Source organism: Hemiscyllium ocellatum, chromosome 10, assembly GCF_020745735.1.
Source record: "Hemiscyllium ocellatum isolate sHemOce1 chromosome 10, sHemOce1.pat.X.cur, whole genome shotgun sequence".
Classification (NCBI taxonomy): domain Eukaryota; kingdom Metazoa; phylum Chordata; class Chondrichthyes; order Orectolobiformes; family Hemiscylliidae; genus Hemiscyllium; species Hemiscyllium ocellatum.
In genome coordinates, this window is record NC_083410.1 from 11,363,786 (window position 1) to 11,389,896 (window position 26,111).

General features: G+C 39.5%; 2 protein-coding genes across 2 annotated transcripts in view; both read right to left on the reverse strand.

The window, feature by feature from the left end:
* Window positions 1-4,634: 4,634 nt before the first annotated feature.
* On the reverse strand, window positions 4,635-7,657 carry LOC132819279 (endonuclease domain-containing 1 protein-like). The gene is made up of 3 exons (XM_060830704.1): window positions 7,355-7,657; window positions 5,312-6,280; window positions 4,635-4,640 (listed from the first exon to the last, which is right to left on the reverse strand). Exons 1-3 carry the CDS (start codon window positions 7,655-7,657, stop codon window positions 4,635-4,637), a joined length of 1,278 nt encoding a protein of 425 aa, XP_060686687.1.
* Window positions 7,658-13,275: 5,618 nt separating this feature from the next.
* Window positions 13,276-26,111, reverse strand: part of ppm1g (protein phosphatase, Mg2+/Mn2+ dependent, 1G) — a 51,985-nt gene continuing 39,149 nt past the window's right edge. Inside the window, exons 6-10 of the mRNA XM_060831248.1 lie at window positions 21,457-21,594; window positions 20,360-20,594; window positions 19,298-19,427; window positions 16,424-16,526; window positions 13,276-14,367 (exon numbers count right to left, since the gene is read on the reverse strand). Of these exons, the coding sequence (XP_060687231.1) occupies window positions 14,185-14,367; window positions 16,424-16,526; window positions 19,298-19,427; window positions 20,360-20,594; window positions 21,457-21,594 (789 nt within the window). The 3' untranslated portion in view covers window positions 13,276-14,184. The remainder of the gene's footprint in view (window positions 14,368-16,423; window positions 16,527-19,297; window positions 19,428-20,359; window positions 20,595-21,456; window positions 21,595-26,111) is intronic.

The window sequence follows — 26,111 nt, forward strand, 5'->3', positions numbered from 1 at the left end:
AGGATACTAATGAGAGTGGGTCATATTGTTTTGAGGCTAGTTGATGTTCATGTGGCTAGGTTTCTGCCTGTTTGTCCAATGTAGTATTTGTCACAGTTTGTGCAAGGTATTTTGTAAATGACGTTAGTTTTATTTGTTGTCTGTATAGGGTCTTTCAAGTTCATTAGTTGCTGTTTTAGTGTGTTGGTAGGTTTTTTTTTAGATTAGATTAGATTACTTACAGTGTGGAAACAGGCCCTTCGGCCCAACAAGTCCACACTGACCCGCCGAAGCGCAACCCACCCATACCCCTACATTTACCCCTTACCTAACACTACGGGCAATTTAGCATGGCCAATTCACCTGACCCGCACATCTTTGGACTGTGGGAGGAAACCGGAGCACCCGGAGGAAACCCACGCAGACACGGGGAGAACGTGCAAACTCCACACAGTCAGTCGCCTGAGTCGGGAATTGAACCCGGGTCTCTGATGCTGTGAGGCAGCAGTGCTAACCACTGTGCCACCGTGCCACCCTGTTTGTGGGCTACCATGATGCTAAGAGGTCTGAGTAGTCTGGCAGTCATTTCTGAGATGTCTTTGATGTAGAGGAGAGTAGCTAGGGTTTCTGGACGTGTTTTGTCTGCTTGTTGTGGTTTGTTGCTGAGAAATCGGTGGACTGTGTTCATTGGGTACCCATTCTTTTTGAATACACTGTATAGGTGATTTTCCTCTGCTCTGTGTAGTTCCTCTGGGCTGCAGTGTGTGGTGGCTCATTGAAAAACCTTCTAATGCAGCTTCGTTTGTGGGTGACCTCAACTTGAGCTACAAATCTTCTCAAAACGGACTAACAAGCTCTTGGTGTTACTTTATGCATCAAGTTCCGAGAATATTTGCATGATTTGATAAAATAAAATGAGCTTCTTAAAAAAAAAGTAGAATACTGTACCACATATGGTTCCAAAGATTAAACCTTTATTAAAACAAGCTTTGCTTTCTATGTAAATAAAATACATTCAATACATGCAGATCCAGCTTAGCATGTTTCAATGCCACATCTAACCAAGCAGGGCAGCTTGAATCAAATAGTCGCTTCTGGTCCATGCATGGTACATCTTAAAGTTTATTACTGAAATTGTAGTTGTCAAAAAGCTATACATTGCACAAGTAATATAAGGACAAATCTTTCAGTTCAATCTCAGCCCTTAAAGTACTGCAATACTTTAATTTATCACAACAGAGACAAGAAAAGAGACAAAGTCAGTTCAGCTGGTAAACTTGAGGGAAAAGAGTTTTCCAACGTCATACTGGTCCAAATGGCAGATTTTACACTGTTGCTTTTGGTACTAATTTGGTATTATGATTCAGACAAATGACTTGCCTCAAGTTTCTCATCTGTGAGTTGTGACAGTACGTGTCAGTAGGATATTCAAACATTGGGTCACCTCAGGGTACCTCAGCCTGTCCTCACCCAAATGCTCACACTTTCAATAACTACAGAAAGGATGACACACAGAAGGAGTGACCCAGTTTTAGTTTTCCCTTTGACTAGCCCTGTGATTCCAAAATCCACAATGTAATGCTTTTGCCATCATGAGAGCTGCAGTCAGTGAAGTCAGCACAGATCAATGGTCAAGGAAGGGTGTGTTTATTCCTCAAGCATCTGATTCACAGCAATTTCTTGCTTCAAATGGGAAGAAAAAAGTGCAAAGCAACTACAGAAGCAGGCAAACTCACATATAATTCATTATACATTATAATTCACTGTGTGGAATTACAATCAATTTAAATTTCATTATCAAAGCTGTTTGAGTTATGTTTTCATACTGATGGTCTATCTGAACCCTTTAGACTGAAACTTAATAATTCATGGCAGATGGCTATTTCTTCACACTAATTAATATGATTTTTTAAAAAACTTTTACGTTAGCAACTGACCTGAGCTTATAAGTATACTCAGTTCATATGTTCACATGCTTTTTTTTTCCACTTTGACAAATCATGGAAAAGTGTCGTTAAGATTAGTAGGCTTAGCATGTTGAGCTGTGCGTTGAACAATCCTTCTATGGCCAAAAGGTCCTGGAGTTGGAGAGATCTTGGAACCCAGAAGCTCAGCAGCTACCTCCTGAACATAAGTTACCTTCCATACACATATTTGTCAAAACTGAACCTACCTTTCCCTTTCATTGATACTGGAGTGAGTTTTCAACATTTTGTTGGTTTTTGCTTCCTCAACACCTACAGGATATAAATTCTGATCTCTCAATAGCAATCACTATTCCAAAAGGCTCTGTCTACTCGAGGGAAATTTAGATTTTTTATTGCAGTAATTAATGCATTTTTGATGTTTCTTATGATAATCTAATATAGTCATTTGGGTGGTTTGGAGGTTACAGCGTGATTTAGACTTCAAAGGTACTTTAATTGGCTGTAAAGCATTTTTTCATGAACTGAGATGATGAAAGGTACCATATGAATATAAGGAGAGGTGGTGGTGTAGTGATAATATCACTGGATTAATAATCCAAAAGCCCAGACACCTGCACTGAGGACATCCATTCCAATCTCACAATGGCAGCTACTGAATTCAATCAATAAATTTAGAATTGAAGGCGAGGCTAATGGTGATCATGAAACCAATGTTATCGAATCACAGAGACATTACACGCACAGCATCGAAACAGATCCTTCGGTCCAATTTGACAATGTCAACCAGATAATGTGTTGCTGGTTAAAGCACAGCAGGTTAGGCAGCATCCAAGGAACAGGAAATTCGACGTTTCGGGCATAAGCCCTTCATTAGGAATGGCTGAAAATGTGTTGCTGGTTAAAGCACAGCAGGTCAGGCAGCATCCAAGGAACAGGAAATTTGACGTTTCGGGCATAAGCCCTTCATTAGGAAGCCCGAAACGTCAAATTTCCTGTTCCTTGGATGCTGCCTAACCTGCTGTGCTTTAACCAGCAACACATTTTCAGCTGTGATCTCCAGCATCTGCAGACCTCACTTTTTACCCAATGTCAACCAGATATTCTATATTAATCTGGTTCCATTTGCCAGCATTTGACCCATATCTATCTACACCCTTCTTATTCATATAACCATTTATAAGCCTTTTAATTGTTGCAGTTGTACCAGCCTCCACCATCTCCTCTGGTAGCTCTTTCCACACATGCATTATCCTCTGCATGAAAATATTGCTCCTTAGGTCCCTTTTAAACCTTTTCCCTCTCACTTTAAACCTAAGCCCTCTATCTTTGGGCTCCCCTACCCCAGGGGAAAAGACCTTGGCTATTCATCTTATCCATGCCCTTCATGATTTTATAAACTTCTATAAGGTGATCCCTCATCCTCCGATTCTCCAGGGAAAGTAACCCCAACCTATTCAGTCCCTCTCTTTAGCTCAGATGCTCCAAGCCTGGCAAAATCTTTGTGAATCTTTTCTGAACTCGTTCAAGTTTCACAATATTTCCTATAGCAGGGAGAGTAGAATTGAACACAATATTCCAAAAGTGGCCTAAATAATGTCCTGTTCAGCCACAACATGACCTACCAACTCCTACACTCATTGCAATATTAATTGCTATTAAAAGTTCCCTGTTTCTGTAAAGCCCTTTATAGGAGGAAATCTGTTTGACCAGCTTACATGTGACTCTAGCCCCACTGAAATGGTCCAACAAGCCACTCAGTTCAAGGACAATTAGTGATGGTCAACAAATGGTGGTCTTGTCAGTGACCATGAAAAATGTAAATAAAACAAATAATGCAAGTTCTTTCATTTCCCACAATGCAAGGCATGTGCACAGCGAATCCCAATTTCTCATACACACTTATAAAAGACAACACAAAATGATAACGGACAAGTTGCCATTTAAACACCAACCACTATTTACAATGGTATAACACCCTTAGAGATGCAAGGCATGCATAGGTTCTGCAGCAGACAGTCCTACTCTACATAAGCAGAGGCACAGTGGGCTCATTGGATCCCTTCTGCACCACAACCTCTAGTATATTTTGAGAAATAAAGTGAAGGAAAAAGAATATATAGGACATCTAATGTCTTTCAGAACCTCAGACTTCCAGAGCACTTAACAGCCAATTAATATTCTGAAGTATAGTCACCACTATCATGTCAGATATCTATGAAATTCATGAAAACTCTGTAATTTAGACTTGTATAATTAAATGTTACATTATTGGACTAATTATCTTCGTCCCTCTGTGGATTAATTATATCCCTTACCATTACAGAAATGATCATGAGAATTCCTGTGAAAAAGATTACTTGAAGAAAGTTTGTAACAATATTTTTAAGGGAATCACAGTTCAGTATAATTAAGATGAAAATAATAATCAATAAACTAATCCTGATCAATGACCTATTCACATTAGCTTCTCTGATATCTGTGGCAGAGTTTAAGAAGGCTGTTCTTAAGAGGGTTATGGGAGTCCTGGCATTATCAATGAAAACGGTACAGACATTGGAAAGAGTGGGAGTGACATGCAGACTGCAAAATTCCTCAGCAAATCTGAAATGGTCATTGAGAATGGTCCGTGAGGTATTAAACCAGATAGGAAATTGACTGGAGAGGCTGAGATTTGAAAACCCAGTGGAGCTTGAGGGAGTTTGTTTGCATTGGTTGGGGTTATTTGTACTAAACCTGTTAGGAAGAAAATAGTTCACAATTGAGAAAATTCCCAATAAAATTATTATTATCCCAAAAAAGGTGAGAGTAGAATATACGAGTGGAATAGTTTTGTACTTTCCAAAGCTGGTGAGCAGATAGAAATAATGTGTGGGGTTAAGAAGGCTAAAGATCCAGGTTATGCTTGTAATACATAAATGGACTATGTTGCAAATTTTCTGTAGCCCCAAGGCTATGGAGAATTTAAGTCCCATAACAACAGTCGATATTGTCCCATACGTCCCCAAGATAATGGTAATTACTAGTGAGGTCGAGCCCCCCAAGACCGCCACAGCAATTGTCCAACCTCCTAGAAGCAGGCTAGGGAGAAATAACACACCAGACAGGAAGACTTTCCAGAACACAGGAATTCTGGTGATGGCTGGCCAATACTTGGATACCAGATTCCAGAGACTAGAAAGGGCACGGAAAAGCCATCTGAATATGTTGCTGTGAGAAGGATGGTTATCGCCTGCTGTCCTAATGTGCTCAATGATTTTGGGAGGTATGTTTGGGAGCTGGTTTGTACAAACAGCAGTCAGAAGAATGGCTCCAGAAAGCAAACCAACTAAGGAGATGAGGAAGGTGAGCAATGAGATGAAGACAGGCAGCACAACGCTTGACAAATTCAGGAGACTAAAACTCACCCCGGAAAGCAATATGAACAGGTGACTGAGTGCATTAATGATGTGAGTGGGGATACTGGCGATGGACATCAGAAGGAACTCAACTACACTGGTGATGAGGATCAGAAGACTACTGGCAATGAACAGGAACCCCTTGATCACCAGGAATACGATTTGTGAGCAAATGTTACCAATCAATCCAAGGATTGCCAATAGAACCCCAACGGCAACAGCCAGCAATAGATTGACAAAAGCCACAACCACACCTATGATTCTCAAAACAACATTCCCCAGACCACACATGACTCCAAACACCCCATAAATAACCAAAGCCACACAATCATAGACACCCAGTATAATAAAGCTCACAGCATGAAACAAGGTCATTGAGATGTTACTGAGCTCCAGGCTGTATGGTCTTTCATACCATTTTGGCTTTAGAAACTCTTCAAGCTCTTCCAAAAGAATTGATTCACTTTGGGAAACTGCAGGTTCAGACCATTTCGGGTTGACTTCAATGGACTCATCAATCAGTTTTACCAATTCATTCAGAGTAATCAGGGTCATTCCTGTCTCTTGTAGAATGTAGCCACCAGATTTGAGTGATTTCTTTCTAGACTTATTTCTGTGATCAGAATCATTTGAGCAGCAGCTGAAATAGCTGTAAACTCCCTTGGGTATGTTAACCCGCTCGTTGAGGAATTTGTCTGATGGGATGGCTCCAGTGATCACAAACAATGTTGTAAGCGGTGGACACATCATATTTTTTATTATTTTCTCAGCAAAATGAAACCATTTGGTGTTCCACTGTCGTGTCTTAGGCACGACATTGGTGAGGGTGCATGAGGCCTTACCACTGCCACGGTTAAATGAGAATGGAAACAAGTGACCCCGTTCATATGACTTATTTCTGTAATCACTGTTGAGGGCTTGGTTGTTCTCAACTCCTTGCTCCATGCTCATCTCATCTGAACCATCAGGTTGATCCAACTGAAGAGGACAACAAAAATAGTCAGTTCCACATCTGACTTACTTCATTAATTCAATCCTCATTTGTTACAAAAAAAACTCACAGTCACAATCAGAATCTTAATCCCTGTTAATTCCCACTTCATACCCTTCATCAACCCCCATTTATTGTCTGTGAGATGTGCAGTGATACAGTAATCCAGATGAGACCATCCTCATTAATTGGGCATAGAGTTTCAAGAGCATTGACATTGAATGTAAAGAAGCCAATTGTTAGATTTTAGCTGGGGTATTGCGTACAATTGTGCTGGGGTACAATTCTGGGCGTCACATTCTAGGTAGATGGAAACACATTGGAGAGAGTGCAGAAGTGATTTACCAGAATGATTTCAGGGATGAGAAACTTCAGTTTTGAGAACAGACTGAAGAAGTTGGAACTTCTCTCCTTGGACAGAAAAAAGCTAAGAGGAGATCCAGAACCTTGACACTGTAGGCAGGGAGAAACCGGTTTCCGCTTGTAAGCCAGAGGGCATGGATTTAAAATCAAACATGAAGTGAGAAAAATCCTTTTTCACACAGTGAGTAGTTAAAGTGTGGAATGCATTGCCTGGAAATGTAGTGGAGGCAGTTTCAATTGAGGCATTCAAGAGAGACATTGGTTGGTTATTTGGATAAAATAAAGTGTGCAAGGGGATGGAGAAAAGGCGGGAAATTGGCACCAGCTAATGATACCCGTTTGAGGAACTAGTGCAGGCAAGATGGGCTGACTGGCCTCCTTCTACCATAACATATCTAACAAACCTCACCAAAGCAATTTAAGAATTTAAAACAAGCCCCCTTTTCCCCATCAAAAAAAAATCCAAACTGCTTCTTGGAGAAGTAGCTGTGAAAATCCCACTCTGGCAATGTTGGGAATTTTACAAGGAGCAGTTGGAATTCCCAAAGAGCCTTGGTGGGATTTGGACCCCAGCCCAAAATCATCTTTGCAAATCCTTCCCGACCGTCATACTGAGAGGATCCATTCCTCATCCTCAAGGTGTACCATTAGCGACCGGGTTTATGGAAGAAACATTCAGTGGTGACAGTACATCTTACCTGCGGTTCAATGAAAAAAAGTTTCGGCCTTTTGTCGTTCTCATAGCTTATCGTTTCAACCTTGTAAGCCGAATATAGCGGAATGCGCAGGCCTGTGCTGTACGCTGTGGCGAAGTGGAACTGGGAACGATAATACTGGCAGATTCTTTGGGGCTTAATGATCTTAAATAGAAAGGGTTCCTCGCCGTTACAGAAGAACTGCCTGCATTCATGAAAGGAGTTTACGACTTTCCCCTCCGTTGCCCACGGGATGATGAGAGTCGAGAGCAGAACCAAACTGCACCATCTCATAGTCCAATACATGTTCGGCCACTTCATACCTCTGCAATAATGAAAAAGTCAGTTTGCAGTCTACAGTTTTCAGTTTCGATCTTCCTTGCATTTCTGAAAAAACCAACCGGAGGAGTTCGACGTCAGATATTATCCAACCCCGAATGTTTCTTAAGATTGTGAGCTGCCTTCTTGCAGTTTTAAGGAATTCGGTAATCCCCGCAAGTGCTATCCAGAAAGATTTCCTATCAGTGATTAGATTAGATTACTTACAGTGTGGAAACAGGCCCTGTGGCCCAACAAGTCCACACTGACCTTCCGAAGCACAACCCACCCAGACCCCTCCATTTACCCCATACCTAACACTACGGGCAATTTGGCATGGTCAATTCACCTGACCCACACATCTTTGGACTGTGGGAGGAAACTGGAGCACCCGGAGGAAACCCACGCCGACACAGGGAGAACGTGCAAATTCCACACAGTCAGTCGCCTGAGTCGGGATAGTGAAGGATCTGGGAAATTGACCCACTTTATCTTAATGGTCTACCTGAGGAGTAATCTCTGGATCGGAAACAAGGCAACTTGCAGGAGATCCAGAGTTTCTTGGTGTCGCTGCCTCTAAGGATCCACTGGGACCTGTGAGGGATCTCACAATGTATCAACTCTGGCACTGGATGACACTGCTTCGTCTTGTTTTTTTCCCCTGACTAGGAGAGTGCTGCTTCTTGGGCAATGAGCTTTGTCAACACACATTCCCCCCCCCCCCCCGTGCAGGATGATGTAGCCTATACACACATCATGCTGAGAGAGCCATAATATGATGCAACTTCTATCATACATAGAAAAAGATTCCATTCCATCAAAGTACTAACCATCAGTGACATTTAGCATTACATCTTAGAAATGTGCACTACTTACCTTGAGAAGATATTATTCTGAAGTTGTGACGTAAACTGGGATTTATCATTTTATTTGCTGAGAATTTGGGGTTCTGGTTTTGAGTTAGTAACTGGTAGGACAAACCCATTAGAGGGAGTTGCGTTGGGAGTCCTTAACATCAGCTCTGGATCCCATGAAGTCTCATGGCTTCAGGTTAAACATGGGCAAGGAAACCTCCTAATGATTGCCACACACTGTCCTCTATTGGTTGATGAATCAGTACCCCTCCACATTGAAAATACTTGGAGGTAACTCTGAGGGTGACAAAGGTGTAAAATGTACTCTGGGTGGGAGATTTCAGTATCCACCACCAAGGGTGGCTCAGCAACAGATCTACTGATGTAGCTGGTCAGGTCCCAAAGGGCATAAGAGCTAGACTTGATTTGTAGCACAGGTTGATGGAATGAACAAGAAGGAAAGACATACTCAACCTCACCCTCACATTTACCAATCTGATAGCTGCAGGTGCACGTGTCCATGTCAGTATTGGTAAGAGCGATCACCGCACGGTCCTTATGGAGACCAAGTCCTGGTTTATATTGGGAATCTCATCATGTTGTGTTGCACTATCACTGTGCCAACTGGGGCAGACTTCAAACAGATCTAGCAACTCAAGACTAGGTATTCATGAGGAGCTGGAGACCATCAAATGCAACAGAATTGTACTCCGGCACAATCTGCAACCTCATTGCCTGGCATACCCCCATTCAACTATTACCATCAAGCTAAGGGATCAACCCCAGTTCAGAGCAGAAAATGTGTTGCTGGTTAAAGCACAGCAGGTCAGGCAGCATCCAAGGAACAGGAAATTCAACGTTTCGGGCTAGAACCCTTCATCAGGAATGAGGAGTGTGGCAGGCAGGCTAAGATAAAAGGTAGGGAGGAGGGACTTGGGGGAGGGGCGATGGAGATGTGATAGGTGGAAGGAGGTCAAGGTGAGGGTGATAGGTGCTGCTCCTTCATCAGGTGGTTGTTGTAGTCACCTGAAGGAGCAGTGCTCCAAAATCTAGTGCTTTCAAATAAACCTGTTGGACAATAACCTGGTGTTGTGAGATTTTTAACTTTGTCCACCCCGGTCCAACACCTGCACCTCCAGGTCTTGGCAAAGATTCTGGGACAATGGCAGCAGAAAATTGGGAACACTACTAGTTCCCCTCCAAGTCACTCACCATTCTAACCTGAAAATATATTCTTGTTCCTTATGGTCACTGGGTCAAAATCCTGAAATTATCTTAAGGACATTTTAGGTCCAACTACAGGAAATGGAATTTAGCAGTTCATCACTACATTCTCAAGGGCAATTATGAATGAGTAATAAATACCAGCCAGTCAGCAACATGTAATGAATGAACAAATAAATAAATGACATCATTTAAGTTGAACCTTAGTGTATTTAGGACTCTTTTAGCTTCCAGTTTCCTAGACACATATTTAAATAGTGTAATGTTACCAATTTGAACTTGAAATTATAATGTCACAAGGTTAAAGTCCAAACAAGCCTTATGGCCACATCATATGGAAGGCAGTGGCTCAAGGAGGCAGCTCACCAGCATCTTTGAGGGCAATTATGGATGAGTCATAAATTGCCTTGTCAGTAATATCTGCATCCCACAAAAAGTAACCAAAAAAATCTAATTATGATATTGTTGAAGTTTCTTAGAATAGTGAGCTAGGTCCAAGTATCTGAAATAGTTTCAATGACTTTCTGTCCATTGTAAGGCTGTTCACTAATAATTGCACAATGTTCAGAATTATCGCAAGATTTGTGAAGGTTTGTAGCTCAGGTTGAGGTTTAGGGTGTAGGTTTGCTCGCTGAGCTGTAGGTTTGATATCCTGACGTTTCATTACCTGGCTAGGTAACATCATCCGTGGCGACCTCCAAGTGAAGCGAAGCAGCTAACTCCTTAACATCATCAACAACACCCTCACAGGCATAAAGTTCACAAAGGAGGAAGAAACAACAAACTCGCATTTCTGGACGTCACAGTAGAAAGAAAGGACAAGGGAGAATTACAAACCTGTGTATACAGAAAACCGACAAACACTGACCAAATACTCAACTACACCAGCAACCATCCCAATACACACAAACGAAGCTGTATCAGAACACTATTCCAACGAGCCACCACATACTGCAGCACAGACGAACTTCGAAAAACCGAGGAGAACCACCTATGCGACGTATTCAAGAAGAACGGATACTCAAAAAACACAATGCACAGATTCCTCAAGAACAAACCACGAGAAGCAGACAAAACACAACCAGAAACCCTAACCACGTTCCCATATATCAAAGAAGTTTCAGAAATGACCTCTCGGAATCCTAGTAGCACACAAAATCACCAACACTCTCAAACAAAAACTAACAAACTTAAAAGACCCAGTACAACCCATGGACAAAACCAATGTCATCTACAAAATTCCATGCAAGGACTGCCACAAACACTACGTAGGACGAACAGGAAGAAAAGGTAGCCACCGGGATACATGAACACCAGCTAGCCACAAAAAGACACGACCTCCTCTCCCTCATAGCCCTACACACGGATGAAAAAAACACCATTTCGACTGGGACAACACATCTATCCTGGGACAGGCTAAGCAAAGACATGCCAGAGAATTCCTAAAGGCCTGGCACTCCAACTACAACGCCATAAACAAGCACACAGATCTAGATGCCATCTGTCAACCCCTCAGAAAACGAACAGGAAATGACATCACCACAAACCCCAGGAACCCCAAGCAGGAGAAAGATATACATAGAAAGCAGGAGACAACAGCTTCGCTTCACTTGAAGGTCGCCACTGATTATGTTACCTAGCCAGGTAATGAAATGTCTGAATAACAAATCTACAGCTCAGTGAGCAAAGCTACACCCTAAAGTTCAGAATTATCCCAAATCCTCAAACTCCAGACAGTCCATGTCCAAGCCTTTCTGCATGTGGTTATTATTCAGTTACAAGTAACATTCATGACCAAATACTATTGGGGGATGGGGGGTGGCACAATTAACCAGAAACTGAGTTGGATTGAGCCAAGAGCAATTCAGACCTGGGAAATCTGCAATAACCTGCCTCCTGTCTCACCAAAGCCTGCCTCACAAGATGCTTTAAGAGTATGACACTGACTCAACCACTACTGAAGACCTGAACACCATCAATGTTAAGGCATCCCACTTGATTGTTCCACCTTAAAACATTCACCCATCACTAGAGAATCAGTGATTTCATTGAGAATTCATCTAAAAAATGCACTGCAGCAACTCACCAAGCCTCCAAACTCATGACCAAGGGCCCACTTTCAGAAACATTAGCACCTTCATGTTGCACTCAAAGCCTCAAACCATGCTGACTTGAACCTTATTGCCATTCCTTAACTGCTACTGGGCCAAACCCTTTGTAATAGCACTGAGCGTACATATATAATCACAGACAGCAGTGGTTCAAGGACATAGGTCACTAACATCCTCTCAAGGCCATTAGGGATAGGATACAAATTCTAGCCTTGTTATAAAACTCATTTCGCACAAACAACAAAAAACTCATCCAAAGATGTAATGATATTATTTGTAACTAAAAACTAGGAAGGTCTTAAATCTGAGAAAAAAAAGAAGTTCCAGGTTCCTTAAACAACCTTGACATATCTAGCATTGGTTTAGATTGGAAAATGCACTTTTACTGAAACTGGACTGAATTTAAGTCACATCACAAGTGTTCATTCTAAAGATCGTTCAAATATTCTGCTTCTTACAAACCTCAGGCTATGACAAACTGCTTCAGTAAAGTTGTTCACTGTTAGAATGTAGGCCAAATGTGGTCAGTTATGCACTGCAAGATCCCACAAATTGTGATGCGATAAACAAGGTATCAAAGATGTTAGCAGTGACTGAGATGTTGGTCAAGACCAAAGAAAACACTTGTTCATTTGCGAATAGTGCAATGGATCTTTCAAGCAAAAACAGATCGGTCTTTGGCTAAATCAAATTTTTGTCAAGAGGGATTACTGAAGTAACGTAGTACTTAACACATTAGAATATCACATTCTGAATCTTGCATCTAACTGAGCAGAACTGTCTGTGCCAAGATCAATCATAAAGCAAAATTATAGTCAATTTATGAATCACAAAGCTTTACTTGGATAAAAATATTTTTCCATGAAAATGATGTTACCAATAGACTCCTTAATATTACAAATAATTAATGGGGATGCTAGATTTCTCTTTAGCCAAAGGGTGCATCAACATTAATTAAGCAAATCAAGTCAAAGGGGGGTTCCTACTGTGAATGTGTCACAGACAGAACTACTCCGCAAAAATAGCCATGGTAGTTGAAATTGGGATCAGTTCATGCTTCAAGTCAACTTCAGTGGCTAGCCAACATGATCAAGATGAAGCAAGTTTGCACATCCACGACCTTTTAAGAGGGAGAAATGATTCCCATGACCTTTTAAAAAGGGAAATGATGTCCCATCTGGATTTTCACATTGTCTTTAAGGCGTGAAATATGCATAAGCAAATAATATTTCAAAACACATTCTACACAAACCCAATGAATCGAAAGAGACCCATGCTAACAAGGCAGGTATTATTTACATATGTGAAATGCAGTCGACCAAATCAAATGGTCAAACACCAAAAGAATGGCATGATTCTCAAAGAAGATCACTTTGTTTACATGATATGTCCAGTGCAACAAAAAAACAGGCTGTAAAAAAATTAAAAATTGTTTTCTTTTAATATATAAAAGTGGTTGAAAGTTCCTCTCTGATGTAGCATTCACAGGGCAGTGCAGCTTCTCGACTTCATCTTTTTGATATCTATGGCGATACTGAGTCATTTCGAGTGAATGCAAGTATACAAAGGAATTGAAAAGGAAACTGAAATCCCTTTGAAGTCCAACATTGCCGTAATGTTTACAAATACATATCGCTCAAAAATGTTAATGTTCTCTTGATTTTTGCTTTTAAAAATTGAAACATCGAAGAAAATTCCAAAGCCCCAAATATTTTTCCACCTTATCTCAACACAAAAGGATTGCTGGAACAAAAATGATATTTTCCATCTTCAAGCAGAGACAAATGGCATTCAATGTAACAGCTCACTTTTGAAGTAAACCTCAGTGTTGCTGCATATTTAATCACCCCAAACTCCTTTCTTTTTAAAAAAAAGTTATTTTTGAAAAATGTCCTCATTTCTGATTCCTGCAAAATTTAAGAATTATTTAATTTGGTTTCTTTGTGGAGTGAAACAAAGTACTTCCTGTATCAAAAACCCCCATGAGAAAAAAGGAATGGACCTTTCCAGACATCAAAATCCCCTTACAACAACAAACTCAATAGATAGCCACTTCTTTTTGTCTCCAAGTGCCGGTGTGCTACAATGTAGGTTTCCTGGCTTGACTGCTGCTAAAGGACGTGTGCTTCACACACACGGTAACCTAGGGTGTAAACTAAGGCTACATTGTACAATACTTCAGATTTATTTTTATATAATTTCCAGCAATTGTTTGCTGTATTTTTTTTTAAAAAAAGATATCAAGGTTCATTAATTACACAATAACGTCAGGCCTCAGTTGATTCCAAACAACCCCTGCCCCAACCATTTCCTTGGTTGTGCCATGTTATTCATTTCTCGCCTTCTTCCCATTTTCTTTTTCCTCATCTGTTGAGTCAGGACGTTTTCGCTTGCTGCAGTCAGCCTGGATTTTCACGGGCCGTGGTTTAAAAGAGATGATAATACAAGTCATATTGTCACATCCAGTACCATCTCCTGATGTGTCAGGTGCCAAACACTGATCTAGGAGCTATAAACAAAAACAAAGGTAAAGAATGGCTACAGTACACGAAGACGGTGTATAGAAAACCAAAATTAAAGATCTCCTACAGAGAACAAAACTGTGATTACCCTACTACACCACTATCTTCATCTTTAGTCATGAATCCTTTTTAATTTTTAATGCATTTTAATGCTCATTTGAACGAGAGTAGATTGCATTGAAATACATAAACCTCTTAGAGGAGGAGGGGCTAGATAGATTACAAGCTTGTCATACCTGTGATTGGAAAGTCTAGAACTAAAAGGTCATAGTCTCAGCATAGGGGAGCTGCCTTTAGGAATGGATTAAGAAGTTACTTTTGGGATTGAGAATTTTTGGCAATCACAACCCAAGGCAGTCAATGTTCAACTTTTGAGTAGATTCAAGATTCATAGCAATAGAATTTGGGTAACTTAGTAAAAAAGTGGATCTAAAGTCAAAGATCAAGTCTAATTTAATTGAAGGCAGAGTATGCTTCCGTGGTCATATCACCCTTCTCTCTTCCTTTCATGTCCTAGGCTCAAGGCAGCTAAAGAGATCAGCAATTAGAAGGAAATTTAATCAAAATGTTGAACATTCTACACAATATGCCACATTCTGTGTAAGGATAGTTCTATTGAAGTTCTTGCTGGATCTATGATTAGTGAAGCTATGTTTATGGCTCCTAGTTTTGAATACATATCCTACCATCAACCCATGCTATTTAAAAAACAAAGGATTTTTGGCCTCTTCAGATCAGTTTGGTGCAAGAACAACCTGCATTTAAAATTGTGTCTCAAGCATAGTAATTTACCCCAGGAACAAGTTAAAACAAAATTTGACTTCAAATGACAAAGCGAACATTGCAACAAAATCAAAAGACTTGGTTAAAGCAGCAGAGTTTAAGGGGCATCTCAAAAGGAGGAAAACAGTGTCACAAAGCTGGTTTCTTTTTTCTAAAAGATGTTCCTTTTTTCAAGGTTATTATGTCCTTGGTTTTCTTTCAGAGGGATAATAAACCACTTTCAGTTCTGATTAGTCTGGTTCGGTACAGAGGTTAAAAGGGTATGGAGAGGCCTTTTTGTTTATATGTAAAGCAGATGAGACTTCAGGCTAAAGTGGTCATGTTTTAGAAGTGACCTGTATAAACAAAGGGGAGTGGTCAGCTCTCTAGCTGAACTGAGCAGTTTAGTTCAGTCCAGAACTGTTTGGGGGTTCAACAGTGAGCTGTGTGGAGACACACTTCTGCCCTTCTAACTTCAACTTGTAAGCATCTGACCCTTTATACTGGTTTCTAAGTGGGTTTGCTTATTGGGACTGTTGCGTATATTCAGAACAGCATACTTAAGTCTAGTTTGGATAGACTGAGATCTGTAGGGGTTCTTTATTATGTTTTTCATGTTTCATTGTGTAATTGTGTGAATAATTTTTTTTGTCTGTTTTAAGCCTAGTAGTCAACCTCACTAACTTAATCTGGGTAATTTTCACTGTACATTTACCAAAACAAATTGCAAAGTCTGGGCTGCCTGCTTAAGAATGTTTTGAGTGGTCTGGTCTAGTCCATAACAACACAAGTTGAGAGACAGAGGATCAAGCAGAAAACAAATTCCTTGGAAAACTGTGGACTCAAAAATATTCAATGCCCTATGTTCTATCCTCAGCTGTTGCCTTCCAGACACACTCAAGGACAGCAATTCAGAAACCATACTTCGTGGAATAATTGCTCATTTCGAATTATTTAACTAACCTTAAATCCTATGATCAAATATGTTCAGCTTCTCTACAAAAGGAGTTAATTAGTCTCCTGTTGAGAGTCTGGTTCACATGTACACTTCTCTACAAGAAGAGCAATTTTTTTGAATTTCCTTTATTAAATGCATACATTAAGCTCAACTTTGCCAGGACTTACTGTTTTCTTGTGACAAATAACAGATCATTTTAAACCGCTCAGGATAAAAGGATTCTGGGGGTTCAGAGTGTGAGGAAGAGCAAGAGTGAACAATATTCCTCCTGGCAAGATTTGTCGAATGCCCTTTTCCTTCACAATCATGACAGCTGTACCTACCTCTTCGGATATGGAAGACAGCAACCTCAAGTCTCCATTCTCATCTGTTTTGTTGATGCGTTCACTGATGAAATCTACTACTTCCTGGCTGCTCATTACATTCCTGAAAAGAAAGCCGAATGACTGAAGATGCAAGACCCATTTAAGTGTTCTCTAGAATCCCTCCCAAATCAGGTAACCATTGTTTGGAAAGCAAAACTCTGTACAATAATTCTGGGTAGCTGAAAGTTAAATAGAACATAGATTAAGATAGTTAGTCTTGCTTTCTTTTGAGAAATACTGATTCAAGATGAGTCATCAGAAAAGTGTTCCAAGTCAACCAAGTTTCCTAAAAGTAAGAAGTAGAGAATGGGTTTGTTTGACCCTTCTGTTTGTGTAAATCACTTTGAGATTTCAAGAAAATGCTTGCTCTGCTTCAAGGAATGTTGGAAGCCAGCAAATGGGAAGACGGGAAGAAAATATAGTACTGCATGCTGAAGGTGTAGAAAAGTCTGACTTTGGTGATTCGCCTCAGCTCCACTTTAGATTTTAAAAATTCAAACAAAACCCTGTGCAGACCAGTACCTGCTGGTAAATTTGGTAGTGAGAATCACACAACATTTCTTTATTCTAAAGTCAAAATAGCTATCTTGTTTCACAGTTGAATGTGTTATTTGGCTGTCAAAGTGAAAGATTAGATTAGAGATTAGATTCCCTAATCTAATCTTTCACTTTGACAGCCTGGTGTTTGGGGCACTTCCATATAATGAGCAGCATTCAAAGTAGTTTTGCAAACATTTCCCTTTCTCTCAGTGCCTGGAAATATCTCAACACCAAACTGGGGTTCAAAACTTGGTGAGAAAATACTAATAAATAAGCAGAAATCTAATCAATTGAACATTGCTATTTTTTAAAAGTGAACTTATTTTTCTGTTCAGAGATGATGTTATACATTTTTGGAGCAAGTGGGACTTGAACTCAGGTCTCTGGTCAAGAGGTGGGTACACTACCACTGTATCACAAAAGGGCCCAACATTGCTAGTTGAACAGCTTTCAGTTGTTCCCCCATTTTGCAGCAGGGCCATTGGACAGCAGCCAAGAATCTTAAAACTTTTGCTCTTTTCCTTAGGTCAATGGCATTGAGTTAATTGTGACACAAACGCAAATCAATTAATTCAGTATGGACTTTGGTTGAACCAAAGGAGATTAAGATCAATATGACTCTATCCACTGGTTGATCAGAACCGATTTATGATTAAGTCCATTTACGTGCTACTAATACCTGTTGCGATTACCTGTTGGATCACAGACTTGCTCCTAATAACAATTAGTATTGACATAGTTATTATTGCAAGTTTAGAAAAAGCAAAGTATTGAAATGCAATAAATATTGTTATCCAGCACATACACTACTTAATGGAAGCAATATTGACTTGAATAGTTGAGTGCTGTCGGTAATTAATTGGATAACTACCAAAGTAAATTTCAAACAAAAAACATACAGTTGAATAAGAACCACTAAAAAAAAATCATAGATATTTTCTAATCATCCCATGCAAAGTTGTTGCCTTACACACTGCTGGAGCATGTAGAACTTGAACAGACTTGCCAGATCATAGTGTCACTACGACTGCACCAGAAGATCCAATCTTGAAAACTGTTATAGATTTTTCTAATCAGACCTGTTCAGGCATGTTATTACACATCGCTGGAGCAAGCAGGACTTGCATGTGGGCCTTCTGGTTCAGATGTACAGATACTACCACCACCCCACAACAGTTCAAGAAGTGACCATAGATCAAAAGCATTAGCTGCCTTCAGGTGTGATGGCCCTAAGCTAGTCATTGGCCAGCTAAATCTCATCGATAGCCATGAGAGTGTTCAAACAACATTGACCTTTGATATAGCCACAGGCTGGAAGCACTTATTCATCAGAGGTGTGGGATGTCTGTGGGGGTTGGTGGAACATTCCAATATATAATGCACTGAATAATGCTAACTTTATTTATCATGCAGACAGAAGAATTAGGTAAATTTTAGTTTCTGCCAGCAAGGGAAGTAGCAATTCAATAATCTAGAGGTAGGCATAGCCTCATTGCACATAGCAGAATTGTGATCTGTAGTAGTGGCATTATATTTAAATTAAAGGCAAAACACTGGAGATGCTGGAAATTTTAAACAGAATACTGGAGAAACTAAGGAGGTCTGGCAGCATTTGAGAAGAGAAGGACTAGACTTGAAACGTTAACTATTTCTCTTTCCACAGATGCTGCCACACCTGCTGAGTTTCTCCAGCATTCTCTGCTTGTATCTTCTTTCAGTTGCTCATTCAAAACTTAAAACAAACAACTATGGAGAGGTGAAGAGGTCAAGAGAAGCGTATACCAACAACTAGGAGATCTGACTGAAGGCTCTACTGCCAATAAAAATAAATAAATTTGAACAAGGTCATAGAGCTGATAGTGTAGAGTGACCTAGGGGGTCATGGAGGAATTTAGTCCAAGATGAATATTTTAAACTTAAGTATGAAGAAAGAAATCTAGTGAAAGCTTGTGAAGACAGAAGAGGAGTTATTGTAAAGACTTGAGTGGCAAAAGTGTATAAAGGATTACAGGCACTAAGTTTGCACTGGAGTGAAGTTGGACAATGCCACATCAGTAGAAGGAAGTAATTTGGTGATGAGAATATGCTGAGTAAATCTCAGCAAAACGCAATTATAAAGCATCTTTACTATAGCAGAATGCCCCAAGACATTCAAAGCTTTTGAGACAGAAGATATACTAGGAGTAAACAAACGCTTTGTCAAAGTCTGCTTTAGAGGATTTTACACTTGCTCCTCTCAGTAGTTCCAACAAATGAGAGAACTTCATAAACTCAAATCTAATAATTACTTACCATATACCGTCACATGCAATTACCATGAAATCATGGTCTTCATTTAATGTCAACACTTTGAGGTCAGGTAGTGCCGAGATCATCTGTTCCTCTGGAGGAAGGTTCTTATTCCTCTTGTAGAAATGATCACCTGTAACAACAGTCACAAAGCAACACTTTAATAAACAACACTTGTTAATTTTGGAGATAGGATTTCAGGCCCAGCATACATTAAAATCACTTGATGTTCCTATTAGGAGGAGACACTTTCTCACAAGCATCAGTGTCACTAATTACAAACCATCTAACAAGCATTGAATTATAAAGATTTTAACATGCTGGAAATACAGGTCTCTAATGCACAAGGTTCCAGAAATAAAGATTGTCAGCCGAAGAGGCAAATCCTCTATGCTGATTAGAAAACACAAAGTCAGTGTTTCTTTAATGAACAAGCTCAAAGCCATGCATCAATTCAGTTGATCACACAGTCATTTCAGCACCTAGTTTATTAAATAGGGCATGCAATTTTAAAAATACCATAAGCAAGAGAATAATTTTCAATTCCATTTTAGACTGGCAGCGCGGGGGGGGGGCTAATATTGCAAAATAATTAGAAAATGAACAGGAAATTTCAAGTTACATTGAGTTTTGTTGTGCTTTTTAATCTTTGAGATTTTGATAAGGTTCTTTCCTCTTTTGTGATGCATTTGCCCAGCCCCAATATTTGGGGATCTCTTCCACAACTACTCATATGCGTGAAAGGTCAGCCATGATTCAACAGACTGATACAATTTTTATCTTTGATGGGATGGCCTGCCTTTCAAGTCAAAGCTTTAAAAGTGGGTTAAAAGTTATAATGGTAAACTTCTCAACAGGCAGCAAGTAAAATCCTTATTCCCAAATCTGTAACCTGGCACAGAAAAAATAATTTCCATTCCAAGGAGATATACAGAGACAAGAAAGAGAAATTTAAGTTTGCACGTTTAACCTAAGGGGCTTTCAAGATATTATATAGTAAGTCAATGTGAGAGTCAATATAAAGCTTGGAACAACAAATCTGTCAGGAGAAACAAAGTTGATTACCTATTGCTCGAGAAAGGTTCAACCCTCCATTGACTCTCCCATCCAAAGTAACCTTTCCACCAGCATTCTTGATTCTGGCTAGTTCTACTTCATCTTCTGGTTTGTGGTCATAGGACATGTCAATTGCCTTGCCATTCTCCGAAACAACACACCGGGAGTCTCCAGCATTCGCCACTATCAGTTGCTTCCCACGGATCAGGGCCACAACAGCCGTCGTGCCGCTGTCAGAACCAGGCTAGAAATCAAAAGTGATTCAATAAACAAGATTTTCAACTACCTTTGCACAGTAAATTAAGTAGCACTTATGTTCTGGGCATACCTGTTTCGGTGTATACTGGCCCTTAACGTGTGATCTGATGGAAGATGTAGTATTTCGAACAATTAAGTTAGCAGCTTTTCATGTGTAAAGAGTACTTAACAAAGGTCCTTTACTCTCCAACCAGAATTAGTTATGTCATGCTACAATGTCACATGCTACTGCACTAACATGACAAGGGCATGATGAGAAAATAATCTCAAATGAAAATGCACTATGACTCTATGACTGGCCCTGAACTTGGTGTTACTTAGGAATGGTCCACTTAAATGAAATACAAAACAGTTTTCAACAGTTCTTTGTCTTTTGGCACAACAGCATTTCATGACAGGAAAACATTTCATGTTTGTACAGCATCATAAGTTAATTAAATAATTTAATACATTTTAATACATTTCATATAATTTGCTTGAAGTGCAAGTACACAACATGTAGCTAGGTTAGCATTAGGTTTGGTACAGTAGTGAGGCCCTCAATGCAAATTACCTCCCTGGTGCTAAAATCATTTGTTTAAACTTAGTTCCAAATAAAGCAAAAAAAAATACTCATTGGCCAATGGCACGGAAGACAGCAGTGTGAGTAGTACTTTGTCATGCTCAGCAAGGCCAATGACTTCTAAAGCAGCAAGATGTATGACAAGTGACAGGGGAAACAAATTTCCTACTTTGTCACCATACGTTACCACAATATAAAACAATTTATTAATACATATTTAAATGCTAGAAACTCAGCCTCCTGAAGTTCAGACGGGCACATTAAGCATCTTTAAGACCATGCCTACCTCCTCTTTACCATCCATTCCTGGCAACATAATATCATCTTCTTCTTCTGCTTCATCACTGTCATCTTGCTCTTCCTCTTCCTCATCCTCCTCCTCCTCCTCCTCATCACTGCTGTATTCTTCCTCTTCACTGCAATCCTGCCATTGAAAATTTTAACAAAGTACAAGATACATGGTAAGTTGAAGCTCGTCCTCAGTTGTAAAGGAATTATTCACCAATATTCCAGCTGTGTATGTTTAAATAAAAATTAAAGATATACATACTAAAAAAGAAAATACTTTGATATAACTTGAACCTTTAATGATCAGCAGGCATCACAAAACACTAACAGCCTACAAAGTAATCTTCAATCGCAAGAACATAGGAAATGTGGCAGCTAATTTGCACACAGCAAGATTATACAAACAGCAACTTGATACCTTCCAGATAATCAACATTTGTACTTTTGATTGAGGCTATTGATGCACTAGGATGCTGAGCTAACTACTCTATTCTTCTTCAAATTAGTACTCAGGAATCTTTTAAAGCCCACTGAGAGCAGATTGGGCTCAGGGGTTTGGTTTAATAGTCAAGTCATCCTTTGGTAGTGCACTGGAGTTTTGGCATGGATTTCTGTGCTCAATTGTAAGAGAGGAGCTTGAAACCGATTTATTTGGTTCAGTTGAATTCAAAACGTGTGACAGGTTAAACTGTATTTATGAATTCATGCTGTTATTCCAACAGCAACAAACATTTGTTTGTAATATTACTAAAAAAGGAAAAATGCTCTCAATATCCATAAGACAAAGAGCATAAATAAGGCCATATAGTCCATCAAGTCTGCTCTGCCCTTCAAATATGGCTGATAAGTTTCTCAACCCAATTCTCCTGCCTTCTCCCCGTAAGTAGTCAGTAGTCAGACATCATTGTAGTATACACATTTTCAATTATTTCAGAAAGATTTTAGGTTTGCAACTGCTAAGCAATATAAATATAAACAACAACAGTAACAATATCCAGTTGAGAGGAGGGTGTGGGTGCGTTGGTGTACTCAAAAACCTACAATATTCTAACAGGATTACACATAATAAGTGCAGGAACAATGTTCCCAATAACATGGGAGTCCACAACCAGGAGTCACATATCAAGATTATGGAGTAGGCCATTGATGCCAAAACATTGAAAACTTTCAAAAAGGAGTGTTAGACGTAGTGCTTAGGGCTAAAGGGTACAAGGGGTATAGGAAGAAAGCTGGGACAAGATGATCAGCCATAATCATACTGAATGGCAGAGCAGTCTCAAAGGGCCAAATGGCCCACTCTTAATTCTTATATTTCTAAGTCTTAATAAACAGCATATATGGTGTTCCACAGGGATCGGTTCTGGATCCTGTTTTGTTTGTCATTTATGTAAATGATCTGGATGAGAACATAGAAGACATGGTTAATAAGTTTGCAGATGACACTAAAATTGGTGGCATTGTAGAAAACTTTCTTCACTGTCTAAGATGACAAAGGGATCATGATCAATTGGATCAATGGGTTGAGAAATGGCCGATGGGAGTTCAATCTGGATAAATGAGGTATTGCATTTCGGTACATCAAACAAGAGTTGGGCTTAGGGGAAACATGAGGACTGCAGATGCTGAGAGTGTGCTGCTGGAAAAACATAGCAGGTCAGGCAGCATCTGAGGAACAGTCAGGAAGCCCTTCATCAGGAATAGTTGGGCTTAAAAAATTAATGGTAGAGCCTTGGGTAGTATTGTAGAACAGAGGGATCTAGGAGCACAGATAGATAAGTCCTTGAAGTTAAAAAGGCATTTGGCATGCTTGCTTTCATTGCTTCGTCCTTCGATTATAGAAGATGTGAAGTCATGTTGAGCCTGTACAGGACATTGGTGAAGCCTTTTCTGGAATACTATGTCCAATTCTGATTACCCAGTTATAGGAAGGATATTATTAAGCTAGAGAGGGTTCAGAAGAGATTAAGCAAGATGTTGCCAGGTATGGAAGGTTAGAGTTATAAAGAAAGGCTGGGATGTGTTTTACTGGAGCGTAGGAGGTTGAGAGGCGACTTTATAGAAGTATATAAAGCAATGTGGGTTATAGTTAATGGTAATGTTTTCCCCTAGGATGGGGAATTACAAGACCGGGGGCACACTAAGGTGAGAGAAGAGAAAGATTTATAACAGAAAAGAGGGGCAAATTTGTTTTACACAGAGGGTAGTTCACATGTGGAATGAACTTTTTGATGTGAGCGTAATTACAATTTTGAAAAGACATTTAGATAAATACATGAATAGGAAAGGTTTGGAGGGACATGGACCAGGAGCAGGCAGGTGGAACTAGTTTAGTTCGGGATTATGTTTGGCATGGATTAGTTGGACTGAAGGGTCTGTTTCCATGCTGTGTGAACATGTCGTAAATTCTTTCTAATCTCAATTTCCTGCTTATAATTTATCTTACCTAATAAGTAACTACAATCTCTTTAAAAAGCGACATAGAGACTGATTCAATAGTCATGGACATAGGAGCAGTAATGAGTTCCACAGATTACCCACTCCGGCTGAAGGAATTCCCCTTCACCTTCTGAAGGGTCACTCCTTCACTCAGAGCCCGTGTCTTCAGATCGTAGTCTCTCCTATTAGCGAAAATATTTTCTCTATGTACACTTTATCCAGGCTTCTCAATTTCAATCAGGTCCATCCTTCTAAAGTCCATCAATTACAGACCCAAGAATTCTAAACTGTTCAGGTGACAAACCCTTCATCCTCCGGATCATTCTTGTAAACCCTCTCTAGATCCTCTCAAATGGCAGCACATTCTTCCTTTCAGACAGGGCCCAAAACTGATCAGTATTCCAAATTCAACTGGTTATGGTTGACAATTCCACAAACCTAAGAACATTAAAGCTGTAAAGTACCAACCAATATCATTAAATGAATTACTTACCTTACCATAATTCAAAACCTTTACCAAGTCACCTTTAGTCACATCTTAAGTCACTCTGCATATATTTCACATCCTTAATAACATCAAGTTTTTGACTGGGTTATACTGCATATACTCAAGTAATAAGCAAATTTCTAAATACTACTTTTTGAAGTTAATTTATGGGGTCAACTATTACGTGGATACTACTTTTGAGGAGCTGAAATTCATACCATATCATTAGCAGAAGTCCAGTTAAACTCTAAACAAAGAAAAAAAAATGCAAATTACAGTAATTACCGGATAAAGACAATAGAAACAAAATATATTACCAGTTGTAAGCTTTTATCTATACATACAAATGAAGAAGAAATATAGTACAGCTTTAAATCACAATTACTGGTACTGGTTACATCCTCAATTAAAGATGTCAAATACAGGTGGTATTAAAATACTGCAAAAATCACACTGTTCAATATCTTCAGTACTGAATAAAAATTTCTTAACTATCAGGATGAATGAAATCTTCGTATGGATCCTTTTCATCAATCAGTAGTTAGTGGTAGAACATCATCTGTTTCTTCTTCTTCATGTCATCCTGTAGATGATCTTCCTCTGTACCACCCAACCTATTTGAAATTCTACATTTCTTGATTGATTTGGAAATAGCGCCAGCTTTCATTTCCTTCCATAAATCAACAATCCATTCACAGATCAGTGGCAATAATGGAGCCCGCATACTGCCTCCTTTCGCATATATCTTTTCTCCTTCACACATCCAGTTACTTCGTTCTCATGGCCTTAAATGACATATTGATACCAACATCATTTGGTTGCAATACACTTGTAAGTCCACTGAGGACTACAGCAATGTCAGTATTATGTGATTGGACATTATCAACCACATTCTTCACTAAATGGGACTAAACTGGTCCCAGACGACTAAATTCTTTTCCTTATGTCGTCCAACAGGGTCATAAATTCCAAACTTTCTTCATCCATCTGGATCCATATGGATGACAATTTCTTTTGGAAATTTCCCCTTTGGCAATGTTTCACTCTTAAAAACAAGCATCAGTTTTAACTTACTGCCATCAGCCATATAAAGAACTAAAAGTAAACCTACTTTTCTCATGGCCAGTGTTCTCAACAATAAGATTTTGTCTCCTTTTTGGTTCACAGTTCGATTCCCCGACATTTGAGGGTCAGAGGAGTTTCGTCTAGATTTCCAATGTACAATAACTTGCAGCCTTTCTTCTGCCGATTTCGTATTACAGACTAGCATCTTATCTTTTACGATTTGGAGGTGTCAGTATTGGACGGGGGTGGACAAAGTTAAAGTGTGGTTTTTTAATCTTAACTTTTTCGTTCAGCTTTTATGCAATCTTAGTTCTCTGAAGTTATGTCTTCTCATGACCCTAGTGCACCATCCAGTACTTGACTTAAAATTAGAAATTTCACCTTCTTTGATTGTTTCGTGCATGGATTGATCTGGATGACTTCATGACTAACACAGCTTCCATTTTGATGATTTTCAAGTGCCTACACAGCAACGTTTTTCTCCAATCATGGCCACTTGCTAGGTTTACTTCTGTTGGCACACTTTCATTTCAGCATTGTCTGAAGTTGGTTCGCTATCTTTCTCCAGTCACTCAAGTTTCTCTGAAATACAATTCTCTTGCTGCTACAGTGGTTTTCTCTGCAACTTCAACAACTTTCAGTTAAAACGCTGCTGTTTTTTTGTT